Below are 26,132 nucleotides of genomic sequence, written 5' to 3' on the forward strand. Positions count from 1 at the left end.
TAATTTATTTCTACTACTACTAATAATAATAATAATAATGGCTTATCCACCAATGGTGTCACGCAAAGTGGCATCTTGCACAGCAGAAAGGGTAATGTAGACCAGTGTTTCCCAAGCTTGGGTCTCAGCTGTTTTTGGCCTACAGCTCCCATCATCCCTAGCTAGCAAGACCAGTGATTGAGGATGATGGGAATTGTAGTCCAAAAGCAGCTGGAGACACAAGCTTGGGACACACTGATGCAAATAAAGGGCACATTGTGGAAATATTATCCAAGAAACATTTTATGCATATGAGATACAAATAGGGCCCAGTCTTTATTCACTTACTTACACAAACACAAATTTTTGTATCACCTTCCAACAGAAATTTCTGTGGTGGTTTACATCTTTCCACTTTTCGCACTCACACACACGCAAACAAATTCCTGCCATCGATCCTGGATCAAATGCTGAATAAACAGAGAATGACTTGTATGCCATCTCACCAAAGCTCTTTCTGCTTCTTTCACTGCCCTCCCTGCCTCTTCTTCCCTGACCTGATACACATTTAGTATGTCTCTATAGGAGTCCTCCATTTGTAAGCAGGAACCTAGCATGCGCTGTGGGAATTGCAAAGGGAGAAAGGTGAGAATAATCTTCCATTAGCATCACTGGAGGAGGGAAAACCTGTTATATTAGAGCAGAGATAGTCAAGGCTGTGCCCTCCCCAAAGATTGTTGGATTCCAGCTCTGACCAGACCCATCCAGCATGGTCAATGGCCAGGGCTGATGGGAGTTGTAGTTCAACACCCTCTGGAGGACAGCACATTGGCTACTCCCGATTTGAAAGAGAACTTGCCCGAACTACCCTTGCATTAAGAATTTGTGCAATAAAGATTAGCCCTCCCTGTGCTAGACTTCATTCCCTTGTTGCCTATCTCAAAACACCCATGAAAATGTTTCTGAAAAATTGCTGTATTCTACAGAAGGGAATTGCTACAGAAGGGAAGGAGGGATTGCTGTCTTCTACAGAAAAGGAAATCGAGATGTAGCAAGAGAGAAATATTTAACGAACAAATACATTGGGGAGGGGGGAAATATTCTCAGTAGCAACGTGTAAACTTTGCTAATAATTTCCCCTCTTTCCCTGTTATGCCCCTCTGCTACAGTGCCAGGTGCTGAAGGAACATCTTCTTTTACCATAAAAGACCAATCTTGAATAAACAAAATGTTCAAATAAAGACAGAAAGCTAGATGGTGGTGATGATATCACCAAGTGGAACTGAGAACAGCTGGATTTCCCACTAGGAGTTCATCAGCCATGAAACATCCTGCAAACATTCAGCAGATTCAACGAATGGCCAAAGAGTGGGTGGAATTCATCCAGCTAAAAGGAAAACGTTCACATCTGAACACATTTGCACCTCACAGAGAAACTGGATGTCTACTAGTCATTTTGGAGGGAAAAGTCCAAAGGAACATGAATCTGGTTCCTGAACCACCCCTCAACCAGTAAGAGAGCCAGTGTGGTGTAGTGGTTAAGAGTGGTAGACTCGTAATCTGGGGAACCGGGTTCGCATCTCCACTCCTCCACATGCAGCTGCTGGGTGACCTTGGGCCAGTCACACTTCTCTGAAGCCTCTCAGCCCCACTCACCTCACAGAGTGTTTGTTGTGGGGGGAGGAAGGGAAAGGAGAATGTTAGCCGCTTTGAGACTCCTTTGGGTAGTGATAAAGCGGGATATCAAATCCAAACTCCTCCTCCTCCTCAACCCCATCACTCTATACACAGCTGGTGGAGCGGATGAGAAAGAAGATAAATCTTTCCCTCTCTTCTCACACACATGTATGTAAATTATTTCCCTACATCAATTATTACCCTATTGCCCCATTCTTTGCCACACAGAGGGGCACAGATCAGTTGTTCCTACAGTAATGCTGGCTAATCCACCCACCCCATAAAATGTTTCCATGTGAACTCCTCAAACCCCCATCCCCCTTCACCACTACTGGCCTTAAAAAATGTTCTGGGGCCTACAGCCATGGCAGAGGGGGAAGCAACACACACTGGGCAAATGAAGCCTACACTTCAGTTGCTGAGCACAGATCAGGCCCTCCTTAGACAACACTGAGGTAATACACATGCCCTGTAGGACCTCCTCCCAGTCTGTTCCCTTAGCTGTCTAAATGCAAACAGACAACAGAGAGTTCTAAACTGGCCCAATTTAGTAGGGTTTTTTTCCTTCCAAGACTACATGATATCATTATTTACTACCATATCATATGTAAAACAGAAATGGGGTTTTCTATTTTTGGGAAAGGAGTCACGCTTAATAACCAGCAAGCAAACGAGACGATTTAAATATTTTCCAAGTATCTGAGACAGAGATATTTTCCCTGTACACTATCATAATTTCCCAAACTATGAATAAATATGTGAACTGGACACATTTTGATGGCTGAAAAAGCATGCACAAAGCAGATACCCAGAACCACAATCTTCCACACCCCCTCAGTATGTATCAATATAAAAAAATCTAGAATAAAGTTCAGGCTCTAGCAGTCCTCTTGCTGAAAGGTCTTCCAAACCTAGGAAGGGCTCCATTTCCTATGCTACCTTAGCCAAACTCATCCATACCAAAGGAAGTGCCTCTGAGTACATAAATGGTGTAACAACCACTAGGTAAAAGTAAAGGTACCCCTGCCCGTTCGGGCCAGTCTTGCCAGACTCTAGGGTTGTGCGCTCATCTCACTCTATAGGCCGGGAGCCAGCGCTGTCCGCAGACACTTCCGGGTCACGTGGCCAGCGTGACAAGCTGCATCTGGCGAGCCAGCGCAGCACATGGAACACCGTTTACCTTCCCGCTGGTAAGCAGTCCCTATTTATCTACTTGCACCCGGAGGTGCTTTCGAACTGCTAGGTTGGCAGGCGCTGGGACCGAACGATGGGAGCGCACCCCGCCACGGGGATTCGAACAGTTGACCATGCGATCAGCCAGTCCTAGGCGCTGAGGTTTTACCCACAGCGCCACCCGCATCCCGTAACAACCACTACCTAGGTACAATTCTGTAAGCTGCCCAGAGCGGCTGGGGAAACTCAGCCAGATGGGCAGGGTATAAAATAATAATAATAATAATAATAATAATAATAATAATAATACAGGTGCACAAATAATAATACAGATGCACAGATCCAGAGAAGATGATGCATATGCACTCCTTCCTTCCTAGAATGGAAAATGCATGGACAAAAAAGGTGCATGAGTCCCGCTGCTGGATCACTGCATCAGAAACTGGGACTGCACACACTGTTCCTGCAAAAACTGTTCCTGGCACTGGATTGGGAACTGTGTGTGCAACTCCAAGCAGATGGCCAGCTGTATCGGCTGAGACAGGACCAATTGTGATTTGGAGGGAGGGACAGAATCTAGACTCTCCATCTCTTCTTCCTCCAAAGGACTAGCACTGACAAAGCTGGCATTAAGCAGCCAACTGCTGTCTGTACCTAGATGCTAACAGGTGCGCCTTAAAGCAGCATGCGAGTAGTTGACAGCTCTGCTGACATCTTTCTGGGTTAGGGTTGGAGGTTGCAGCAGAAGATAGGCAGGAAGCAGTTCCTAAGGCATGTGAATCCTTCAGTAGCTACCCTGCAGCAGATGTTGTCGGACTCCAGTTCCCATCAGCCACAGCCATATGGCAAATTGTCCAGGAAGAGAAGAGTTGTAGTCTAGCAACATCAGAAGGGCATCGCATTGCCTACCCCTTGCACATAGTTATAGACAGAGAGTTAAGAATCCTGCTGAATAAAATCGGATACTTAGCAATAGAAAGCGTTAGCACAATGAGTCTGGCTACAATCAGTAATAACTATTAGCAGAAAAAGCATACGAGCAACCTCCTTGCCTTGGAGATACAAATTTATTGTCTGTATGTGGAGCAGGAATGTCACTACCAAATATTTCACTAGCAGTGAGCATGCCAGCTCGTCTCTGAACCAGGCAGAGCTGACCTGAAGTGCCTTCGGCATGACTTTGGCAGCTCACAAACAAAACCTCAAGAAAATGGGTTGGCCTCAGCCCAAGTCAAGGAAAGGGGGAAAGAATGAAGACTGAATGAGAGGGAAGACAGGAGAGAGAGAGTGCAAAACTATGTGCCTTTAAACATTAAGCAAAGCAAACACAAGTCAACTGCCAAGTGGAAGAACTTTGTCTTGCTCAGAATTGTTAAGCAAATTTCTTTCCTCACCTCTCCAAGGGGTTAAGTCATTTGTTGTACATGCACACCATCTGAATTCAGCCTGAAGCAGAGTTGGGTGGGTGAAACCAATCTGTGCTCATTCTTCTCCCAGTTAATGGGAGAGATAGTCACAGAGAGAGAGAGATCGCAAAATGTTCTGGAGTGTGGTCAAGCCAGCTCTAAGTGGAAGAGCAGAGCTGTTTGTGCTGGCAGCAACAAGTTGTACACTTGTTCCTATTCCACCCAGATGAGATTTTTTTACTGCTAGGAGGGGAGATTTAATATATCTGCTGCTATATGTAGACGCAGGTAGCAAGGCAACATCTGCGTGTAACAAAGAACTGCTCCATTCAAGCTTTTTTTTTTAACTTTTTTAAAAAAAGGGCCAGACAGCATGGAAACAGATGGCGTGGAAACATCACTCTTGGGGCTTTTGAGACAGTTTGTGCATCCAACGCTTCCAAGCTCCTGACAACGGAAGTGAGGTTTCTCAGAAGCAAGGGAAAGCCCTTTCTCATTCTAATTCTGAGTCACGGTTTCAACAACATGAGAGAGAAACAAATTGATCTACACACAAAGAGGTGGACAGAGAACCACCAGCGAGTCTCCTAAGACTGTAGTCTGCCAAGGACCAAAAGGAAGTTTCGTTTCGGAGGCAAGGACTGGAACTTGCAGGTGGGCCTCAAGGAATGAAGTCATACCACTGATGGGTGTCTTCCTTAGTCAAAATCCTCATGTGGCATGTAGGTGTTGGGTAAGCAGGATCAGTGGACGCACGGAAGGAGGGAAATTTAGAAGGTCTCCAAGAGACATTCATCAGAAGGACACACCAATGTTATTAACTCCACCATCCTCATGGGCACCGTCCATCTGTTCTGAAAATATGTTTCTAATTAGGTTCCATTGAGAAATAACGCTTAACATATACATTAACTACCTAAATCATGATTACAGATTGCCTTCAAAGCAAGACAAGCTTGGTTTGAAGTGGCTTTCTTATTAACCATGTTTAAGTTTCCTCTTGCAAAACAGCAAGTTGGAAGCCAGATATTGCTTGGAACCATGGCAAGGGCAAATGGTTAAAACAATGGCATAGAATAAATATGGAGGAGTTGTTTTTTGTTTTTGTTTTTTAAAAAATGGTTGAGGATACTGCCAAATTCTACCCCAGATGTGATCTAGCATTATCTGGGGGTTTCTGGCCCTTTGGGGTCTTGATTTTGACAAGGACTGTCTGGAAGCTGCAGTGGGTCCCATCAAGTCCCCCTCTGCACCAGGTCCCACCAGGTCTGGGCTGAGCATTGAGCAGCTGAAACAAGGGAGAAAACAGTACCTCTGAAAACAGTGCAACCAAGCATCAAAATGCAAATTACGTTAACTGTGTGGCTAGCAACCACATCAGGAGCTTTGGAAATTTAATCCCAGGTACAAGTAATAATGATAATAATAATTTTTTTTTAATTTATACCCTGCCCATCTTGCTGGGTTTACCCAGCCAACCTGGGCGGCTTCCAACACAATATTAAAAACATCATAAAACATCAAACATTAAAAACCTCCCTGAACAGGACTGCCTTCAGATGTCTTCTAAAAGCCAGATAGTTGTTTATTTCCTCGACACCTGGTGGGAGGACGTTCCACAGGGCGGGCGCCACTACTGAGAAGGCCCTCTGCCTGGTTCCCTGTAACTTCGCTTCTCGCAGTGAGGGAACCACCAGAAGGCCCTCGGAGCTGGACCTCAGTGTCCGGGCTGAACGATGGGGGTGGAGATGCTCCTTCAAGTACCTGGGCCAAGACCGTTTAGGGCTTTAAAGGTCAGCACCAACACTTTGAATTGTGCTCAGAAACATACTGGGAGCCAATGTAGGTCTTTCAGGATCGGTGTTATATGGTCTCGGCAGCCACTCCCAGTCACCAGTCTAGCTGCTCGGTTTAGGGCCCAATTTTCCTAGAAACAGTAGCATATGTGGAGGTGAGCTTTACCCCTTTCCTTCCCAACTGTGATCCTGGGGGTGGGATGGGGTGTGGACCTTGATGAAAATTTCCCCTCACTTCAAAACACTGCAGTTGGATTTAAGGGGGAAAGCTAACTGCATTGGCACCAGTGGGGGGCAGGACTTTCATCAGGTTCGTGACTGGAGAGGGTGGAGATAAACCTGCCCTCTTGCTGTGGTCCCAATGAAAATTGGAGGGGGTTGCACCTAGGTTAATATTTTTATTTTTTTAAATCCCACGGTATGGCTATGAGCCACACAATTTATGTAATCTGTAGCTTAGTCCTGAGCGAATTACATCTGTGCAAAGATATTAAGACCTGTGAAAAGCTTCACGTGTTGTTTCATGGGGGCAATTCATCACTCCAAGGTAAGGGAAAACTTTGTGCTACACAAAGGGGGTAAAGTGGAGGTCACACACAAGTAAGGTTGGAGGGGAAGTTGCACTCCAGAGCCAGTAAAACCGTTAATCCCCACTTGCAGTAAGTTGAGAAAGATTTGACTAATGAATCTACTTGGCACAAATCCTTCTAACGAACAGATTAAGCTCACACACAGAGAGAAAAGATATTTAAGCTTTAATAGCAGAATCCAACCAACAAAAATGTCACAAAGCCATCAAGATCTCCAACAACACTCGACAGCTAACCAGGAGAATTTTCTTTCAAATGGAGGGAAAAAATGAGATGAATTTTTTAAAAAAATTACAGTGGTACCTCAGGTTACAGACACTTCAGATTACAGACGCTTCAGGTTACAGACTCCACTAACCCAGAAATAGTACCTCGGGTTAAGAACTTTGCTTCAGGATGAGAACAGAAATCGTGCGGTGGCGGCGCAGCAGCAGCGGGAGGCCCCATTAGCTAAAGTGGTACCTCAGGTTAAGAACAGCTTCAGGTTTAAGAACGGACCTCCAGAACGAATTAAATTTTTAACCCAAGGTGCCACTGTAATAAATTAAAGGCAAATCATTTTGCTAGAACAGGGTAGAATGATGGGGGGAGGAAGAACTTACCTTATGCCACAGGAATAATAAAAAATAATAGCTCTTACGACTGAACACAGACCGACTGGGAAATGCTAAAAAGATATTATGACTTACTCCCTTATTGAAAACAGTACTTCCCATTTCCTGAAGATACTTGTAGCCCCGTGCTGCTGGGTCACTTTCAAAGATGGCTTCCATGCCACCAGAATGAAACATTCAGTTGTCAATTAGCCCTGGAAGCAAAGCCACTTGGATTGGCCAGAGCACTGGAATATTATGCAACCTTAAGCTGATTTAATAAAAGGAAGGTTGCCTGGCATACAAGCTACTTAGCTTACTTCATGGCACATTTCCTGACCCCAAGATACTATTATGGGGGTTCTCATGAAGCATGTTGTGATGTGTCCCTGATGAAGTGAGGGACAGTAAGTGACCTCTTCATCTCCAATTGACATGCAGTGACCCGTTTCCTTCTCTCTATTCTACTCTTATATAGGCAATAAAAGTTATGTGCCTTGGGGAAATGAAGATAATTTTGGGAGAGTCTTGTAAATTGTTTCAATGAATTTTTTTCAATGAAACAATTAGCTAAATAAACAAAACTTACAACCCAGCTGCTAAATCCATCGTTCTAATGTCCCTTCGCTTGCTACGTAAAAGAAACACGCACCAACCCCCCCCCAAAAAAAATCTAATTCTGGTTTTTTCCCCTCCCTCTTCCTTTGGCAGCAGCAATTTCATCTGCACTGTAGCAGCCAATATCTGTTCCTTGCCAAACAAGGTCTTGTGCCACACATCACGCAGAGCATTCCCCGTCTGGAAAATATCGCTAGCTTTGGGATTAAGTTGCATTTTAACATAATGCGGTATGCTTTTAATCCAGGAGCTTCTTATTTTACCTAACCCGTCTCCTCTTAAACCAGTTCTAAATTCAGCTCTTTGCTGCTCCTCAGCTACCAGCACTTGCGGTGGGCGAAAATGGTTCGAGTTAAGGCATTTTGTTGCCTAAACAATGCACATTTGGTTTCAGAATAGGGGAGGTGGGAAACACCCCAAAAAGTTTGAGGTAAGGCCTGCCTCTTTTTGCTGCCTGCTGTGCCTTTAAAAACATATATTCAACTTGTTTGGGTGGAGGAGAACAGTCTTTCCAGGATGGCCAGCGACCATTCCGTCTCCCACAATGCAGCAGTCAGCACATCTATATCAAAACATAGCAGCCATTGCCTTCTGGAGGAAAAATGATGCCATCAATCTGTACATCGTGGTTCTCTTTCCTACACAATCCAGAAATCTTTAGCAAGGGTTGAGGTGAAAGAAAGATCCATCTCTGAGAAGAATGAATAGCAGAGTGGGGGGGGGGGAGATAATGAAAGACAGAAGCACATATATTTTACAGAATGAGGACAGCGAACAAGGAACAGTGCAACAAATGTTTGCAGGGGATTCTGTGATAAGTGATGTGATATTGTTTGATATGAAGGCCCAAGAACAAGGAGTCAGCTGTAACTGATGAACAGAAAACGTAATTGTGCACCCGGCTATTTAGAAGAAGAAAAATCCAACTCTGGTTTGATATCTATTTTCTTTACATATGGTTCAAGAAAAAGTCAAAGTCTTGTTTTATGGAAAGTAGGCCACAAGTGCATTTGAAAGGCATAGGCAAAGTCTGGCCCACCAGGTGTTTGGGACTACAATTCCCATCATCCCTAGCTAACAGGACCAGTGGTCAGGGATGATGGGAATTGTAGTCCCAAACATCTGGAGGGTCAGAGTTTGCCTATGCCTGCTTTACACACATTGCTCCCTTAAGACCCCAAAGGAAGATATCCAGTCCATACAATGGACTGAAAGGGATATCTTGGTGTATGTGCAGATGTGTGCAGAGGGGTGGGGCTAAGTGTATGTTCTAGAGCCTGAACATGATTGCTTCTTTGCAGTGGGGAAACATCCTCTGCAGAGAATCTGAGCTGGGCATGCTAAAATAAACCCACTAATCTGGGGCAGAGAATTAATGATAACAGAGGTACAAATGGATGTCTCCAAAGATCCAGTATCACCAAGTTTACAGTGCAGCAGTAGTTTTCAACCAGTCTGTCGTGGCACCCTGGGGTGCCTTGAATGATGGGTCAGGGGTGCTGTGGGCAACACTGGCCTCGATCCCTCTTTCCTTCCATCCCACCTTGGATACCCTTTTGCATCTCTGCCTCCCAAAGGCTTGCACAGCTGTTTGTTGCAGCAGCCCTGGCTACAAGCTCCCCAGGAGAATGGTGCCTCTGGGGCTGGACAGAAGTTGCTTCCCAGACCCCTGTGGAGCAGTGGGAGGAGGCACCTGTCTTTGGGGCAGGGGTGGGGCAGCTCAGAAACCAGAGGTGGCAGCTACAGCTGCCCAGAGGACTCTCAAGGAGGGGGAGAGACAGAAGGCTGAGGGAACACTCCACAAGGGAGAGTGTTTGAAAAGGGGTAAGGAGCTGCCAGCTCTGCAGGCAAGGGGTGACATAACTGGGCTCCTGAGCCCCACAGGGGTGCCGCAGAAAGAATGTAGTTGGTCAAGGGAGCTGTGGATTCAAAAAGATTGAACACCTCTGCAGTACAAGGTTGCTGTTTTTAATGTTTCTCATATTTATTTTTTAAAACCAACAGCGACTGCCATTTTAACTAATGTCCCCAGAACCAAGCCAACAGCAGCGTAATATATTCAAAGTGCCTGCATGTAACATTCTTCCCATTGCTCTTGGATAGGTCTCCAAGCATCTCCAAAGCCAATGTTTGGGCCACAGTAGATAATCAGCCCACCTCATTAGTGCCAAATGGTAACTGTTACAGTTCTGAACCCAGCTCGTTGTTAGAATATGGTGGGAAGGATTTGCTCCCTCTAATCAGATTAAGGTGGCAGGAACTAGTGAGTCCTCCTCATGAAAACCCAACAGGCTCACAGACAGCTGCCTCAAGGGCCTCCCCCACCTTCCAGCCCCCCGTAGAGGATCACTGGGGGAAAGAGCTTTGTCCTTTTTAAGTGCCGTGAGCTTAAAATTTCTTAACCGTTCTGGCGGTTCCCTCACTGCGAGAAGTGATGATACAGGGAACCAGGCCGAGGGCCTTCTCGGTAGTGGTGCCCCACCCTATGGAACGCCCTCCCATCGGATGTCAAGGAAATAAACAACTATCTGACTTTTAGAAGGCAATCCTGTTTAGGGAAGTTTTTAATGTTTTGTGTTTTATCGTGATTTTAATATTCTGTTGGGAGCTGCCCAGAATGGCTGGGGAAACCCAGTCAGATGGGTGGGGTATAAATATATTATTATTATTATTATTATTATTATTATTATTATTTATACCAGCAAGGAGAAGAGTAACCATTGGGACATGGAAGCAACCATCAATAACAAAAGCAGCACTGCAAGACTGCAGATTAGGAATCTTTTGCACTTTCTATGAACGCAGTGGTTCTCAAACTTTTTCCCCTGGGCCACACTTTCAGAATAAAAATTTGCTCATGCCACACCTAATCTTTTATCGACAAGGAATACAAAATTGGAAAACAAAAAGAAACAACTCCTGTCAGTGCTTCATTTGTTAACACATGAACACAACTACTTTATAATATGATCATGGGACATCCAGAAAGTATACTGTAAAACAATGCAGAGCTACATAAGAACATGAATCATTCCCTCTTGCTCTCATTTCGAGAAGATTTTTTTTTTTTTGCATATTTTGCAAATAAAAAAAAAATACTTTGGCACTATACTATACTACATTACACTGGAATGTTTAAATGTTTCTTTGGTTGTCCTTGAATCTTCCTGCCACACTTGCCTCCACTGTCTTTGAGAACCATGCCATTAACACAACAGATGAACAAAAATGTCCAGGGAACATGGGGAATCTACCTTACACCAAGTAAAACCATTGGGTCCAGCCAGCTCAGTACTGTCTACACCAATGGGCAGCGATTTTCCGGGATTTCAGACAAGGGACAATCCCAACGCTACCTGAAGAATATGGTAGGTCTTCTGCATGCAAAGTAGTTGTTCTACCGCTAAAGTGCACCTCTTACTCCACCCCTTGGGCTTTGTAGCCAAAGAATGCAGAGCTCCCACAAATTTCTACCCACTCTGTTCCAACACATGCTAAGGCTGTGCATATGAGTTGCTTTCAGGTTTGTGTTAGAATCTAAAAGAACCTGAATGTTCACGTGGCTAGAGAATCTCACTCGTCTTTAGCTTTCCTTACCTTCTATGCACATTCACCAAATTCATGTCCCATCTAGGGTGCCCATGAATTCAATTTTGAGACTCCACGCCTTTTTATAAGGCTGGCTTTTAAAAGCAATTAACACATATGCACATGCTGTCCATGCCCTCACATATTCGGCCATTTGATATTTTGTGTGTTGTGTATCATTGCATTCATGAAGGCTAGACACATCCTTTGTGTTGTTATTCTTTATAAAAGAATGCTTGGATCTTCAGAATTCTAGAAAGATGAATGAACAAATCAATTTATTACAGTCACAGACCAGAGATAGAATTCTAGGGAGATCCCAAAAACTGAACAAAATGTTTTTTGGGGAAATCTGTGCAGCCAGTGTAATGTTTATGTTGCAAACAGCATAAGGCACTTCAAATGGTTTTCATAAAGTTCAATATACATGAATGTTTACTTGGTTTACATTTCTTACAGTGCAGTCCCGCGCTTGTTTACTCAGGAGCAAGCTCCCTATGTTCAACGGTAGGTGTGTACAGTATTGCAGTCTTAAAACTGCGCTAACAGGAATACACTTTATTTTTAAAGCCAACTTTTTATATTAGATCATCACAACAGCTTGAACTTAAATGATTCATTGACAGCCTAAGCCGCTAAAGAAACAAATATTGTTTACAATAATAAGAGGGAAATGAATCCATGGCAACACAGATGTACACGAATATCCAGTCATCATCCTGTCCTAAATATAGACTTCATTTCCACATAAACAACTCATGGGCAAAAGGCACACTTCATCCCTATGTTGATAAAACTGTTTCAATATAGGGAACTTCCGTTTTCCATTAAGAAAACGCAATTAGGATACATCTTACAAACAACAGAAATAAGCTCAACACTTTAAAATCTCAGGGCGTTTCTAGTTGAGGAAAACAGCTCAATTCCATTCAAGGATCCCATGCAGGATTTAGCCCTTGAGGGCTAAAATAATACACAGTGTATTGTATCTCAAACCTGTCAAAAGACTTCTGAGACAGACTTGGTTCTCCCTTAAGCCCTGCCTTGCTCTCTCTCTCCATTAACACTGTGGTCTCTCTACTCACCCAAGCTACCAGTTCATCAAATCCTTTCTTCTTACAATCTGACAAGAGCTTCGCCAAGGCTCTCCCTCTTCAGCCTTGCCTTGAACTAACAGGATTAGTGTTCATTTGTGTGGTCTTGGTCAGGCTGTGATTTATAGCTGCTGGCATGGCTCCCTTTTGTATTCCTTTCTGATGAACTCTGAACGCCGCCTTGCTCCCCCGGGTCACCCACCCCACAAAAGCACGGGGGCATACTGCTCAGCTGTGCATTCCTCTAACCTATTTCCGATTTAAGAAGGAAACAAGCTGCTTCTGAGGAGAGCTAACCTGCGACGTCCTCCCATCTTCCACTCCACACGTCGAAGTCTCCTCCCTGCAATGGTTTCTTTCTCTGCACACAAGACTTCAGCATTTGCAGGACAGTTTAAAGTATCCAAAGCACACGAAATTTTTCCATCCCACAAATGGGATGCCTTGTAAAAGACCAAATGATAAGGCCCCCTCCCTGCTGGCAACTAAAAATGCAAAATATCCAACAACACAGCAGCTAAAAGCAGTAATAAAACAAGTCACAAACCGTCAGCAGTTGGTAAGAAGTTTAACACCCCATTAATTCGGGCTCACTGTTCCAAACACCCATTAAAACAAAAGTTTCCCCGCATTCTTTTCACAGCAAAGACTACCTCCTCCAGATAAGGAGGTTCACACCCTGGTTGCCACTCACCAACCTGCCCCTCTGCCAGCTGATCTAACCATATCAAACAAAGGAAGAAACCTGAAGCTGTGGGAAAGAATACACAGAAGTATTACTGGGGAAGGGCCTTCGCTCAGAGATAAGAGCACATGCTGTGCATGCAAAACATTCTAGGTTCTATTCCCAAAATCTCCAAGTAGAGCTGGGATAGATTACTATGAGAAACCCTTCTACCAATCAATATGCACAGTACTGAGCTAGCTGGGCCAATGGTCTGCCTCAGTATAAGGCAGCTGATCTTCCTATGTGCCTGTGCCGTGGATGAGTTGAGAGTTGATATTTGGAGCAGGGAGACCTCCTAGAGAAGTGTGGGAAGAAGCAACCACTTGAGGCTAAGATGGTTGTTGGCTGTTAGCGTACTAAAAGAATCTGGTTCTCAGTTGTGTTGCATTTAAAAAATAGAAGGAAGTTGACTTCCCACTTATTTAGAAAGATTTATAGACTGCTTAACCACAAATATCTCCCAGCGATGTACATAAGGTTGCAGGCAAAAGGCAGCTAGAAACCCACAAGACTTATTGAAAACAAATAGTTCTCTTACTCCCTGGGGAGTTTGCTTGCATCCATTTAATTTCATTCCACCTCAGCCACATTTGGGGACTATTGTAACAGTACTGAGAAGAGAGTGAGACTTGTCAAATTGCGTGTGGGGTGGGGGACTACTGCTTGGGAAGCGGTCTAGGCCAAAACACCTTTTGAAGTGAGAGGCCCCCCCGAGTGGCATGGTGGCGCGGTGGGAGTCTAGTCTAAAGAGAAGCCTCTGAAAGGTCACCAGCAATGATGGATAACTAGCAGGTGAGGCCCTTAAATGGTGGGTGTTGCTCACCAAGTGCCGGGAGACTTGACAAGGGTGCGGAAAGAAAGTGTCAGAACTAAAAGAAGGGACAAAGAGGAAGGAGAGAAAAAGGGTCTGCCTAGAGGCTGGCGAAGGAAATAATGCTTTAGCAAGCTATTCGTTTTGCATCTTACCCACAGAGGTCATGTTTTCTCCTTTTTACCGATCTTTTCTTCTATCTCATTAAGCTCTCCAATAGGCCTTTTTCCATCTGAAAAGGCAGCTGCCTCTCTTCCACTCCTCCCCGCCCCCCGCTGCCCCCCCCCAAACCCAGCATCCTGAACATTCACAGAGTGAAAAGCGTTCCCTGCTGAGTATAAACCATGAAATGGGGTTGAAAATGAAGCTTTTGATTAAACCTGACAATTTCAAGCTTCTCATGCCGTCCCCGAGAAGCTGGGGGAAAATGACATCATGCAAGAATCCCAGTTGCGCAGGAGGGGCAAGCAAAGGGTCAGGGAGTGGCGGAAACCCCTTCACTTCTCTACAACTTGGGTTCATTTAAGGAGCAAATTGGTGCACTTGAAAGGGAAGGGTTTCCAAAGCACCTCATTTAAAACATCAAGTTTATAGGGAGGTGAGACGTCTTTGCATTTACGTTTTGCCATGTGACAAAGTTGTGATTTTAATATTTTGATGGTTTTTCCTGTTGTTTTGCTATTGTTTTACTGGGTCTGTTTTACGAGCTCTTGAATGATTTTTAACGCAATGTATTGTTCTTTTTATGCTGCACTTTGTGCCCTTAAAATGGTTGTAAGTCACTTGGAGGATCCTTTATAGGGCAAGCAACTAATAAATTGACTAATAATAATAACAATAATAGATGAACCAATAGCAAACAAACCATTCTGCACATGTAGAAGCACATCGTTTATGCAGAGTAGTTCTGGAACATAGCTGGCGTATAAAATGGCGGATAAATCTGAGGGGCAAGCCAAGGTGAATGCTCGGGTCCCTAATACGGCATGGAGTTCATCTCTCTGGAAAACATTAATTAAAAGCATCCATCCTAACAGCACGATGACATCTGTTGTCATTGTTGATACTAGGATAGAACCTCTGCTCCAAAAAGGGAACCACTTCTTTTCAAATTACTCCAAAGCTGCTCTGGTATTTGCTGAAGTCTGACCTCTGGTAAAACTGCAAGCAAAACATCTTTTAGCTGGTCACTTCCGACAAATTTCATTATATATAGCCAGAGTTTTAAATGGGTCTTCACATAATCTGAAAGCTTTCACCCACGAAAACAGTAACTGAGGTGCCAGAAGGATCTGACGGTTGGTTACTACTAACTGTTGATCAGACCTTTTGATCAAGAGTCATGATTTCCTTTGTAGAGAATCTGAGCAACTCCCTGCTTCCACAGCCACTTTCCCGCCCACCCAGCCCACGGAATCTGACAGGGAAATGTCCGTTGAGCCAATCCAACTATCCTTCGCTTGGGTAGGCCCCAAACCTTCGAACACAACATCAAATGCCATTATAAGACATGAAGGTTTCACAATATGCACCATTACGGCCTCGCGGAGTTCTAGGATATATGTGTGCGCTCACACAGTGAAACTATGTCATCCGATGCAAACAGCAGATACCCACACTCAGGTGACTAGTGGATATGCAGCCCTCCCTTCCAGTCCCCATCTGTAACACTTAAAATAAAACAACAGAGAGCCTCACTATGTTCATGAGGGTGAGGACGTAATTCTGGACGTGTTCCTTCCCATGGAATCGCACAACAGAATCGTCCACGGCCAGCAGAATCTCTATGTTGTAGTCATCTTTCTTGGCATGGCGCCTCTTCCGATCTGCTTCGCCAACCTGCTCTTCAATTAGGTTCAGTGTGTTTGGGAGCTGACCTAGGCTAAAGCCTGGAACTAGGAAAGTTGAGAGAAAAGATAAAGGGGTTAAAAAGCTATTGTGGGCACAATTGTGAAATTTCAGTAGTTATTCTGGTCTCTAAAATCTATTATTCTGCAAAAAAAAAACACCAACAACCTTGAAACACATACACCACAAGCCAAAGCATGCAAGTTATCTTCACACTGAAACATATATACAGTAGAGTTTGTGATCTTAATTGCTGTGAGTCGAGCTATCACTATAATCTGTGTCTAAATTACCGTATTTTTTGCTCTATAAGATGCACTTTTTCCCTCCTAAAAAGATTGCTGCGCAGCAATCCCTCTTGCTGTTCTGGCTTCTGGGATTCGGAATATTTTTTTTCTTGTTTTCCTCCTCCAAAAACTAGGTGCATCTTATGGTTGGGTGCATCTTATAGAGCGAAAAATACGGTACTGCCTGTTGGGGACCAAGAATTGGATCAGAAAGCCTGAATGCTCCTTAAACAGGGAAAAGGTAGCCATGCTGGCCCATAAGAAAAAAATCCAAAATACATAGTAGGGCCACACTATTTATTAGGTCAACTAAAATGTCAAATCTTCCATGTATACTGGAATTTACATTCCTTGATGGCCTTAGCTTACAGAATTCAACTATTGTCAGTTTTGAAAGGGCAAAGAAACAGCTAACAGCAGTTTTGCATTCTGAATCTGGACACAGAAAGAAGTGTAAAGACCTGAGAGCTTTGAGCTTGGCTATAGCAAATGGAAGGGGCACAGGGGTCCATGCTGCTGGTTGGGGCACCTGGGGCAGGATTAGCAGTTGTGCTGTCAGCTTTTACTATGTTCTGCTTGCATATTTGTAAATAAAAACCAGTTGTTAGACAAAGTAAATCTCCAGTACTCTCTCATGCAAAAGAATGCTAGACCAGTACTTTCCCTAGTCCTCTCTCCACCCAGAGGGAGTGCTTAAGAATACGAGTTGCATATGTTAGGATTTTATGGTTGCAGAATTCTGGAGCATTTTTGTCACACACAAAAATAAATCTCTTCTGTGTATGTGCAACAACTTCTTGGTGACTGACAGAGGCAATCTGTGTTTCTCTTTGTCCTCCCAGAAAGAAGGAAGTTTCTCGCATCACAGTGTGTCAGCCCTGGGGAAAACTGTGCCTGCTCAGAGATGCCAGGCCCTGAAGCTCTTAAAAGGAGAAGAAGCTATGCCTTTTTTGCTTTCTATATGTAAGCATGTATATTGATTGATTGATTGATTGATTGATTGATTCATCCCCCCAATACAAAAATAGCATACAATAAAAAAGTTAAAAATAGAAATCCTCAATAAATAAATAAGACTATAATCATAAAAAAAATAAAATCCGACAGTAGTACAGTCAAACATTGGCTTTCGAACATCTCGGCTGCCGAACATTTCGGAAGCCGAACGCCGGCAACCCAGAAGTAAGTGCTTCTGTTTTCAACGGAACGGCTTCTACTGAGCTACCACTGTATTTTTCTCAATTTTCTCTGTAAATTTGCAGAATGCCCTTTGATCCTTGGTTTTCAAATGTTTCCTAAGTTGACCGGACTTCCGGAATGGATTACGTTCAAAAACTGAGGTTCCACTGTATTTGATCTACGATTCACAACCCATAAAAACAGAAAATATGCAAAGCAAAGAGCAGATAATATGAACATAGAGTTAGTGGTTGCCTTTCTGGGTCTCCCAAAGCATCTGGAAGGCTTAAGAGGGAGAAACAGAGTCTCCATATAAGAAAGAGAGAATGTGTGTTTTCCCAGTAAGGGATAAAATCAAGCAAGCAGGATTCCAGCTCTGCTTCTTGTGGAGAAGTGGTGGGGGGAAATGGACAACACTTCAAACACCACCTTGGCAAGAGTCCCTCTTCAGACATAATGTTTTTTTCTGTCCTGGAACTGTTACGGAAGCAGATAGTGCCTCCATGTCAAATCTATCTGGAAATGGATGTGTGGGAGCCATGAACATGATTGCTGGATATGTGCATCCATCTCAACAGGAAGAGTTACCTTCATTGTGATGGTCCTTGTATGCTTCTGCTCTCTGTTTGACAGTAGACCTACGGTAGACCACATGAGCTCTCCCATTCTTTTCTTTCTCCCACTGTCCTCGCTCCAAGGGCTCAATAAAAAACTCACCGCTGTCTGTACGAATCAGGCCTGCCTGGAGAGCCATGGAAGAAAACGGCAAAAGAAAAATAAGGAAGCGTGTATTGGTGATGTCAGTTTGAAAGCCATGTTTGGCCCCTATGTATTCAGCAGTACTATTGACATATCCTGGAACCTCCCAATTTCTGGAGCGAAAATGCAGGACTTCAGTGATCATGCAATTTATACTATTTGCAAGGCTGGACACCACTAAGAGTCTATTTGTTTCTCTTGCTGATAAAGGAGTAGGAGTGTTGTGATTTTCTTGCTGTATTAAACACTATAGCACTGGGCATTTGTGCATATTTCCATTAGAGACAAAACACAACAAATCACAAGCCAAGTCAGCAGTGAATTTCTGTTGGGGTCCGTAAATGCAAGCAAATATCCAGAATAGTAGAAATGGCATGTGGGGCATAGCTGGTAACATAAACATCGTTTCAAGACACCAATATGTGCCATCAAAGGTGCTATTATGCACTCTAGAGTGACATTAATAACAACAGTAGTTCTGGTGCTATTACAGTAATAACTCCTGGTGATTGTGTGAACTTTCCTCATTTGTGACATTACAAATTTTGCTGGATCCTCTACACTCTTTCCAGCTAGTCTTCTTAACGTGCAACTTGGCAGAGAGCCCCTGTCAATCCCTCCATCTTCAAATGCCTCCCTGGTTTTGGTTAATCACAGTTCTGATTTCAGTTCACATGCTACATTTTGAATGCTTCAGGAAGAACCTGCCTTAGAAATGCAGATCACAATGGTGAATACCCCCAGCCCAAGGAGTTGCTGCACGAAATCCTTGCGATACCAGATGTCTTTACTCTGAAATAAGTCTTGCGCTTCCAGTAAATCTGCATTGAGGCTGCCCATCAGTTTTATTCTGAAACTCCACCTGATTAAGGCTTTGGACAATCAAAAAGAAATCAAATCACACACTGCAGACTGACAAGATTTTGGCAAGGATGTTAATATTGACCTAGCGGTCACTGACTTTCCCTAATCACCACCCACTTTTTTCTTCAGCTGTTGGCTATGAAAAAGCTCTTTTGTAACACACATCAGCGGTATCCTTTGAAGCTCTGCAACAATCCAGACTATTTTTTCAAGAAACATTTTTGTCCCTATTAAGCCAACAAACGCTTTGGGAATTCGAAACTAACACCGGCCATGTTACCATATTTGGTGGCCTCTAGTCCTGGGTTAATTTGTTGCCGCAGAGCTGCCAATACATGCCAGGCTGTCCACACTGGGAAATAAGGCCTGAGAACAATGGGTGATTTGCCTGCACTGCCAGAGAGTTGGAAGAGTCGCTGCAGTGCTCTCACATTGGCTGTGCAGCAATAAACTAATTTTGCACGTCAAGCAGGCAGCAGTTCATAGGAATGCACTGTAAAATCACTTACGTGAATATTAAATGCTCAGCGAGCTTTGCCTGGGGTAAACAGCTGGGCAGTAGAGGTTTATGTAGTACAGGTGGAATGTAATTATATTAAACTAGCCTTCACCCATCTGCCACCTTCCAGATGTTTTGGCTGCAGCTTGCACCAGCCCAAGCCAGCACGGTAACAGGTTGGCAAAAGTCAGTCTAGACTATACACACAAGAAGGAATATTGGTACCATAAACGTACTGCAGCTAGGGTGAGCTCAGAATGCCTTATATGACCATCAGTTTCCCTTCTTCTATTTTTTACAGTAATAAACGTCTGCAAACTGGTTTCTATACTGTGCTAGCTTCAATGAAGAGAGCTCAATATAGGCCTATCACCTACCACCACCTCCAAAACCTCCCCGCCTTTCAATAGTTTACCCATCCAAAGCAGCACTAGAGCTCCAAACTGCAGTAAGTGGGAACAAGGAATAGCTCCCTAGGGTTGCCATGTCTCCTCTTTTTCCAGGACACGTCCTCTTTTTCAGGGGTGAAATTTCTGTCTGGGTGGATTTTTTAAACTTGCCAAAATATCTCTGGCTATACTTTCTGGATGAGACATAGGCACAACTGGTGGCTGAAGACTTGCTTTCCTCTTCTCTTCTCCTGCCAGACCCCTCTCAACAATATATCAAAGCTTCTATAGCCTACATATAGCAGGGGTATTTAAAATAAGAGTCATCCTAGCATCCTCTTTTTTGCTCTTCAAAATATGGCAACCCTAGATCTCCCCCTCCCTTCACTGTTTGCAAATCAAAAAGGAGTGCACCCTAGAGTGGAGGGGGAGAGAGAGACCAGATCTCCCTTGATCTCTTTTAGGACCTCCACAGGACATCCATGAATGCGGGAAGATTCAGGAGACAAAAGAAAGCAGTACTTCACATCACATGCTTAAACTACAGAAGCTGCTTTCACAAGATGGCCACAAAAGAGGAATAGACAAATCAGATAAGACTATCAGTGGCTACTAACCATGGTGGGTATGTTCCACCTCCACTGTCCAAGGCAGCACACCCATGAACACTGGCTGCTGGGTATCACAAATAGGGAGAGTTGCCATTACCCTCACGCCCTATTTGTAGACTTTCCAGAGGCATCTGGTTGGCCACTGTGAGAACAGAATGATGGACCAGATGGGCCTTGGCCTCAACATGGCTCTTTCTGGGTTTTCCTTACTGCATCTGGACACTGTCTCCATTGACTAGTACAAATGTAAAAGGTAAAGGGACCCCAGACCATTAGGTCCAGTTGTGACCAACTCTGGGGTTGCGGTGCTCATCTCGCTTTATTGACCAAGGGAGTTGGCGTACAGCTTCCGGGTCATGTGGCCAGCATGACTAATGGCGAACCAGAGCAGCGCACGGAAATGCCATTTACCTTCCCGCCGGAGCAGTACCTATTTATCTACTTGCACTTTGACATGCTTTCGAACTGCTAGGTTGGCAGGAGCAGGGACCGAGCAACGGGAGCTCACCCCGTCATGGAGATTCGAACCGCCGACCTTCTGATCGGCAAGTCCTAGGCTCTGTGGTTTAACCCACAGTGCCACCCGCATCCCGGTACAAATGACTTCTAAGTAAAAGTGCATAAGGATAGCGAGCAGTGTCCTGATCTGGTTGAACACTTTCTGGGACCTGATGCAGTTTGATCCTACACGTGCTTACATGGAAGTACCTAAATTCCTTACTAATCTCAATGGGATTTAAGCCCAAGTAAGTGTGCGTATGATTTGTTGCCTCGACATTGCCTGCTCCTTTGCATTTCTGCAAGAAAGGATCAAGCAACCCTTTCTTATGACCTTTACATGGAACGCAGAGTGCAGGTTGCATGTTACACACTTGTCAGCTTCCTGGGATGACTGAAAAAACAGTCTAGACAATTGATTCTAATGATCTGCTCCCTACTGGGCAATCTATTTTTCCATGTTATAACGCTGCCTTTGAACAGATTAAGGTCACTGAACTGCAGGTGGCACAGGGCCTCTGCTAATGAGTGGACCAACGCAATGTTGGTCCTGAACCTAGAATCATACTTTTAGAAAACAACACACACACACAACCTCTAACCTTTGCAATCACCAAAGTATTCTTGTGAAGACCTGCCTCATTTGCACTCCCCTCTCCTGGGCTAGGAATAATAATTACTTCCAGGGAAAGGGCTCACACTGACCCCACTGTTCAAGCCACCCTGAGAAACAAAACTACATGTAAACCTTTTAAAAATTATGTATCTGCAAGAATGAAAGGGAGTGTTGAGGTCATGGGCTTGTGTACACTTTTTGCTGTGCTGTCCAGGAAAGAAAATTCAGTACAGAGCTATGAACATGCACGGCTTTAAAAGAGGATTGGCAAAATTCACTGACAATCATTGGCCTCTAGTCTATTTTACCTCCACTATTGGAACAGGCAACCTGCTTCTACATTAGTTTATGGGAATCGCAAGGAGTGAGAATTGTTATTGAACTCCAGTTCTGCTTGTGAGTTTCTTCACTGTGACAATAGGAATGCTGGACTAGATGGGCCTTTGGTCTGCACCAGCAGCGGCTCTTCCTATGTCACTAGGCTCCCAAAAATCATATTTAAATGACACATCTTGCAGTAGTTTTTTTAAAAAAAGGGGGGGGTTAAGCATTTTTAACTAGATATAGTGAAATTCTGATGTGCTTTCAATTATCTTATTAGTCAAATGTTCATTTCAGTTAGTTTGTTTTTAGTTCTAGCATTTTTAATTGTATATCACAGGTTCTTTTTTTGCTGTTGTGGCAGAAAAAAAGCAATTTTAAAACAAACAGGACAATGCACTAACAGTGTGATTGCCTGCGCAGCCTTCTCAGGAACAAGCATCACACAGTTCAATGAGGCCTACTCCCACATCACAAGGTCTATAGTGTCTATAGTGAAGTGTCCCAAACTTGGGTCTCCAGCTGCTGTTGGACTACAACACCCATCATCCCTAGCTAGCAGGACCAGTGGTCTGGGATGATGGGAATTGTAGTCCAAAAATAGCTGGCAACCCAAGTTTGGGAAACGCTGGTCTATAGCTTCTTCTACTGCATATGTCAATGGCAAAGGGAGAAAGCCTAAGAAGTCACCACACTGTCAACATAACAGAGCTTGTTCAGAAGACAAGCAACAACAGCGAATTGGAGGGGGGGTGTTAAAAGTTGTTCTATTGTCTTATTTCTCCCTCCTTTTCAGAGGAGGGCTAAAGGTGCAGACATGGCTACAAAATGTCCCAAAATGATCCCATACAGGAGCCTAATCCCCCTTATTTTCTCTTCTCCCAGTGGGCCTGGCACCAGCCTTTTCAGCCAAGCACGTTTCTCCGCTGGAATCTCATCAGCTGAGCAGCTCTGGAGTTGGGAGCCAGCCCCAAGCCAAAGAGAGACTGGCAGGCAGAAGCTCCTGGCAGCCCCCAGCACGGGAGGCTAGTAGGCAATGCTTCAGTAGACCCTGCCAACCTCAGCACCTCCCTGCCAGCTATCTTGGTAAAGTTGGGTCTCAAACATTTTAGTTGGCTTGGAGGTGATGAGCATATGACTGGACTCCAGCCTCTAGGCTGACGCGGGTTTTCTCAACGTTACACAGTAAGATAAAAACCCTGAAGCGTTCTGTGTATAGTGGTACTTCTGGTTACGTACTTAATTCATTCCGGAGGTCCGTTCTTAACCTGAAACTGTTATTAACCTGAAGCACCACTTTAGCTAATGGGGCCTCCTGCCGCCGCTGCACGATTTCTGTTCTCATCCTGAAGCAAAGTTCTTAACCTGAGGTACTATTTCTGGGTTAGCGGAGTCTGTAACCTGAAGCGTATGTAACCTGAAGCATATGTAACCCGAGGTACCACTGTACACACAAAGCCAGTCAGAAGCAGCATGTGGTGCAGAACTGCATGTCTGATGGGTCTCCATATAAAAGGTCAGGGGGTGGGGGCAGTGGCCTAGCATGGGTTGCTAGTGCCTGGGGCTGCGCAAAGTGGGTAGGAGGGAGGTACACATGTGCATTCAACTGCCTAATAACGTCCACGTCACCCAGGAGATCGTGGCCGCAGAGATAAGCAAAGAAGAGTTGTTCTGTTGTATGGAGAGGTCACTTCCTGGTTCGCATGGAGAGCCGTTTTCAATGGACCCCAGCGACGGAAGCATGCAGCTGAATTGAGGAAGCACCAGATGTTGAAATTTTGTGCCCCTAGCAATTTTGCGCCCAGGGCAACCATACCTTATTCTCTGGCTTACCAAATATCCAGCATCTGCATGGCCAGCAGATGGAAGTAAATATCTTCCCCCACTCATTCAAGACAGGGTAGGTCTTATTTTGAATACACTGAGCTGTATTAAACTACCCTGTTCTGCTAGCAGAAGCCAGCATGAGGGCTCCCCTGCTAACACAACAGGGCTATCCCCCCTTGTGCACCCCCCAAAAAAAATCCACTCTAGGGGCTTGTGAGAACGCACCCCCCCCCGAACAATGTGTGGAGGGAGGCGAAATGCTTGCACTGTAGGAACAACCTCCTTAGCACCACATTGAATTCCACCCAGTACGACCAAAAATTAAGCACAGTTAGTCTTTGTTATTTCGGATTACATGCTTGATAATCCACCCTGCCCCCCCCCCCCCCCGGTTTCACCCACTCTATTACAAGTGTCTTTATTAGTCCATAGGCATAAGGGAAGGAAACTCTACTTCCTGAAGTTTGCATCTTAGACAGCTTCCATTACTACCCTACTTTACATAACTTTCGCACTGTATGCCTCATTAATCCACCCCAACAACTAAGCAGAACTTAATTTTAATGCTGGCATTCATTTTCAAATTGGATCCAGCTCTAGATAAGTACATACTGAATCACAGGTCAGTGTGGCCCTGCCAAGGAAACATCAGAATGTGGGCAGGTCAACTTTAGGTGGAAACAGCTTTTGTGGTAAGCATTCCTATCCATACACACATATCCATATCCATACACACACACACACACACACACACACACACACACAAATGCTGGCCCTGACCCTCCCCAGGAACCAACAATTTATTTCAAGAATGGGCACCCCCAGGGCCAACAAAAGACAATGTACAATGTACATATCACTGCTTTTCCTATGTGTTCATTGAATGATCTTTCAGCAGCTTCGGTATGTTTCATATTATGGAAATATTCCCCAGCCTCCTCCAGCACATTGCATTCTCCCTCTTTGACACCACAGCAGCAGCAAATCGTGGGACATTTCCTTCTTAACCAATTCCAACCGATCAGGACTCACGTGGCACATGAGATGTCACAGGGCTAGGAAACCGAACAAGGAAATGAGGCCAATGCTTTTCCACCTGCCACTGTCCTTCCATTCCTGATAGGGGAGTCTTGCAAAATTGGTGAACATTTCTATGCTCTTCATTGTCACTCCCTATTGCAGAAAGCGTTCCTGAAAACCAGAGTCCCATTTTGGCACATCCCAAGAGCGAATAGAATTGAGTTAAAACAGCCACACATACTGAACATTGTGTAAGGCAGTTATTAAGCAACATCTGTACCAGCTGCAGACACAGCAATGTTTGTAAGGGGCCGTGTGGAAGTTAACTGCAACCTCCTATCCCCATCCATTAATCAAACTCCAGCTAGTTCCCATTACACTGTAAATGGAATAATGACTGGTGTGCACTTTTCACTTACAATGAGAGTATTCTAAAAAAGCAAAAAGACCTCAGAGCAGCCCATTCAATTCCTGCCAGGGAAGTTGGGCACTTAACATTTTGTAAGTATGCCCATTTTAAAGAACGCTAGCTTTATTTGCATGTTTTGCCAGCTTGTGCACAAATGAAAACAAGAAGAAACGAGGCCGGGAGACTCAACAGTATTCCTTCAGAGTGTTTCTCCAAGCTCGATCCAACACCAGGAATTTAGCAAGTTAGGTAAGTAGGAAGTTGCCATATAGACTAAGACTAATGGTTCGTCTCTACACTGTCTGGGTCTCAGACAGGAATCTTTCTCAACTCCACCTGGAAATACTAGGGATTGAACTCAGGATCTTTTGTGTACAAAACATGCATTCTGGCACCAAGCCATGGTCCCCTCCCAGCTCTTATTTCCATCCTCCCGTCACCAGGGATGTCAGAATTCCAACAAAAATGGAAAAGTAAGCAGAGATTGTTGCAGTTCACACATTTCTCTGTGGTCAGGATTGAAAACCAGTCTAGTGAATAAAATCTGTATTCATTTATGTAGCTGCTGTTGTTTTTTGGTCTGCAAATGATACATAATATAATTATAGTTGTTGTTGTTTTACACTGTTTTGCTGTTTTCTTTACACTAAATGTTATATAGGAAATGTAAATAGCCACATAACTTATGCAACTTATGTGCAGCTAGATAAACAAGGTAGTATTTGGCAGAAAACAAACTATGGTGGAAAACAAAAGAATGCTGACTGCGATGAATACAGGTTGGAACAAAAATAATAGAATCATAAAGTGGGAAGGGATACCAAGAGTCATCTACTCCCACCCTCTGCAACACAGGAATCTCAACTAAAGCATCCATGACGTAGAATCATAGCCTTCCTAGATACTTGCCCATGACACTAGATGATCAAATGATAAATTGCCATTTCAGAGGC

The 26,132-nt window shown here is 44.2% G+C and overlaps 1 protein-coding gene across 5 annotated transcripts in view; it reads right to left on the minus strand.

Moving 5' to 3' along the window:
* ADAMTS14 (ADAM metallopeptidase with thrombospondin type 1 motif 14) overlaps positions 1-26,132 on the minus strand; it is a 71,655-nt gene that overhangs the window by 34,069 nt on the left and 11,454 nt on the right. For all 5 annotated transcript variants that reach the window (XR_014156609.1, XM_081861767.1, XM_081861766.1 and 2 more), the window contains 2 exons: positions 17,955-18,108; positions 15,751-15,947 (listed from right to left, as the gene is read on the minus strand). Coding sequence is in view for 4 of the 5 variants with exons in the window: in XM_081861767.1 (XP_081717893.1) it covers positions 15,751-15,947; positions 17,955-18,108 (351 nt within the window). In the remaining variant the exon portion in view is untranslated. The remainder of the gene's footprint in view (positions 1-15,750; positions 15,948-17,954; positions 18,109-26,132) is intronic.

Source organism: Podarcis erhardii (genome assembly GCF_964252035.2).
Source record: "Podarcis erhardii genome assembly, chromosome: 5".
Taxonomy (NCBI): domain Eukaryota; kingdom Metazoa; phylum Chordata; class Lepidosauria; order Squamata; family Lacertidae; genus Podarcis; species Podarcis erhardii.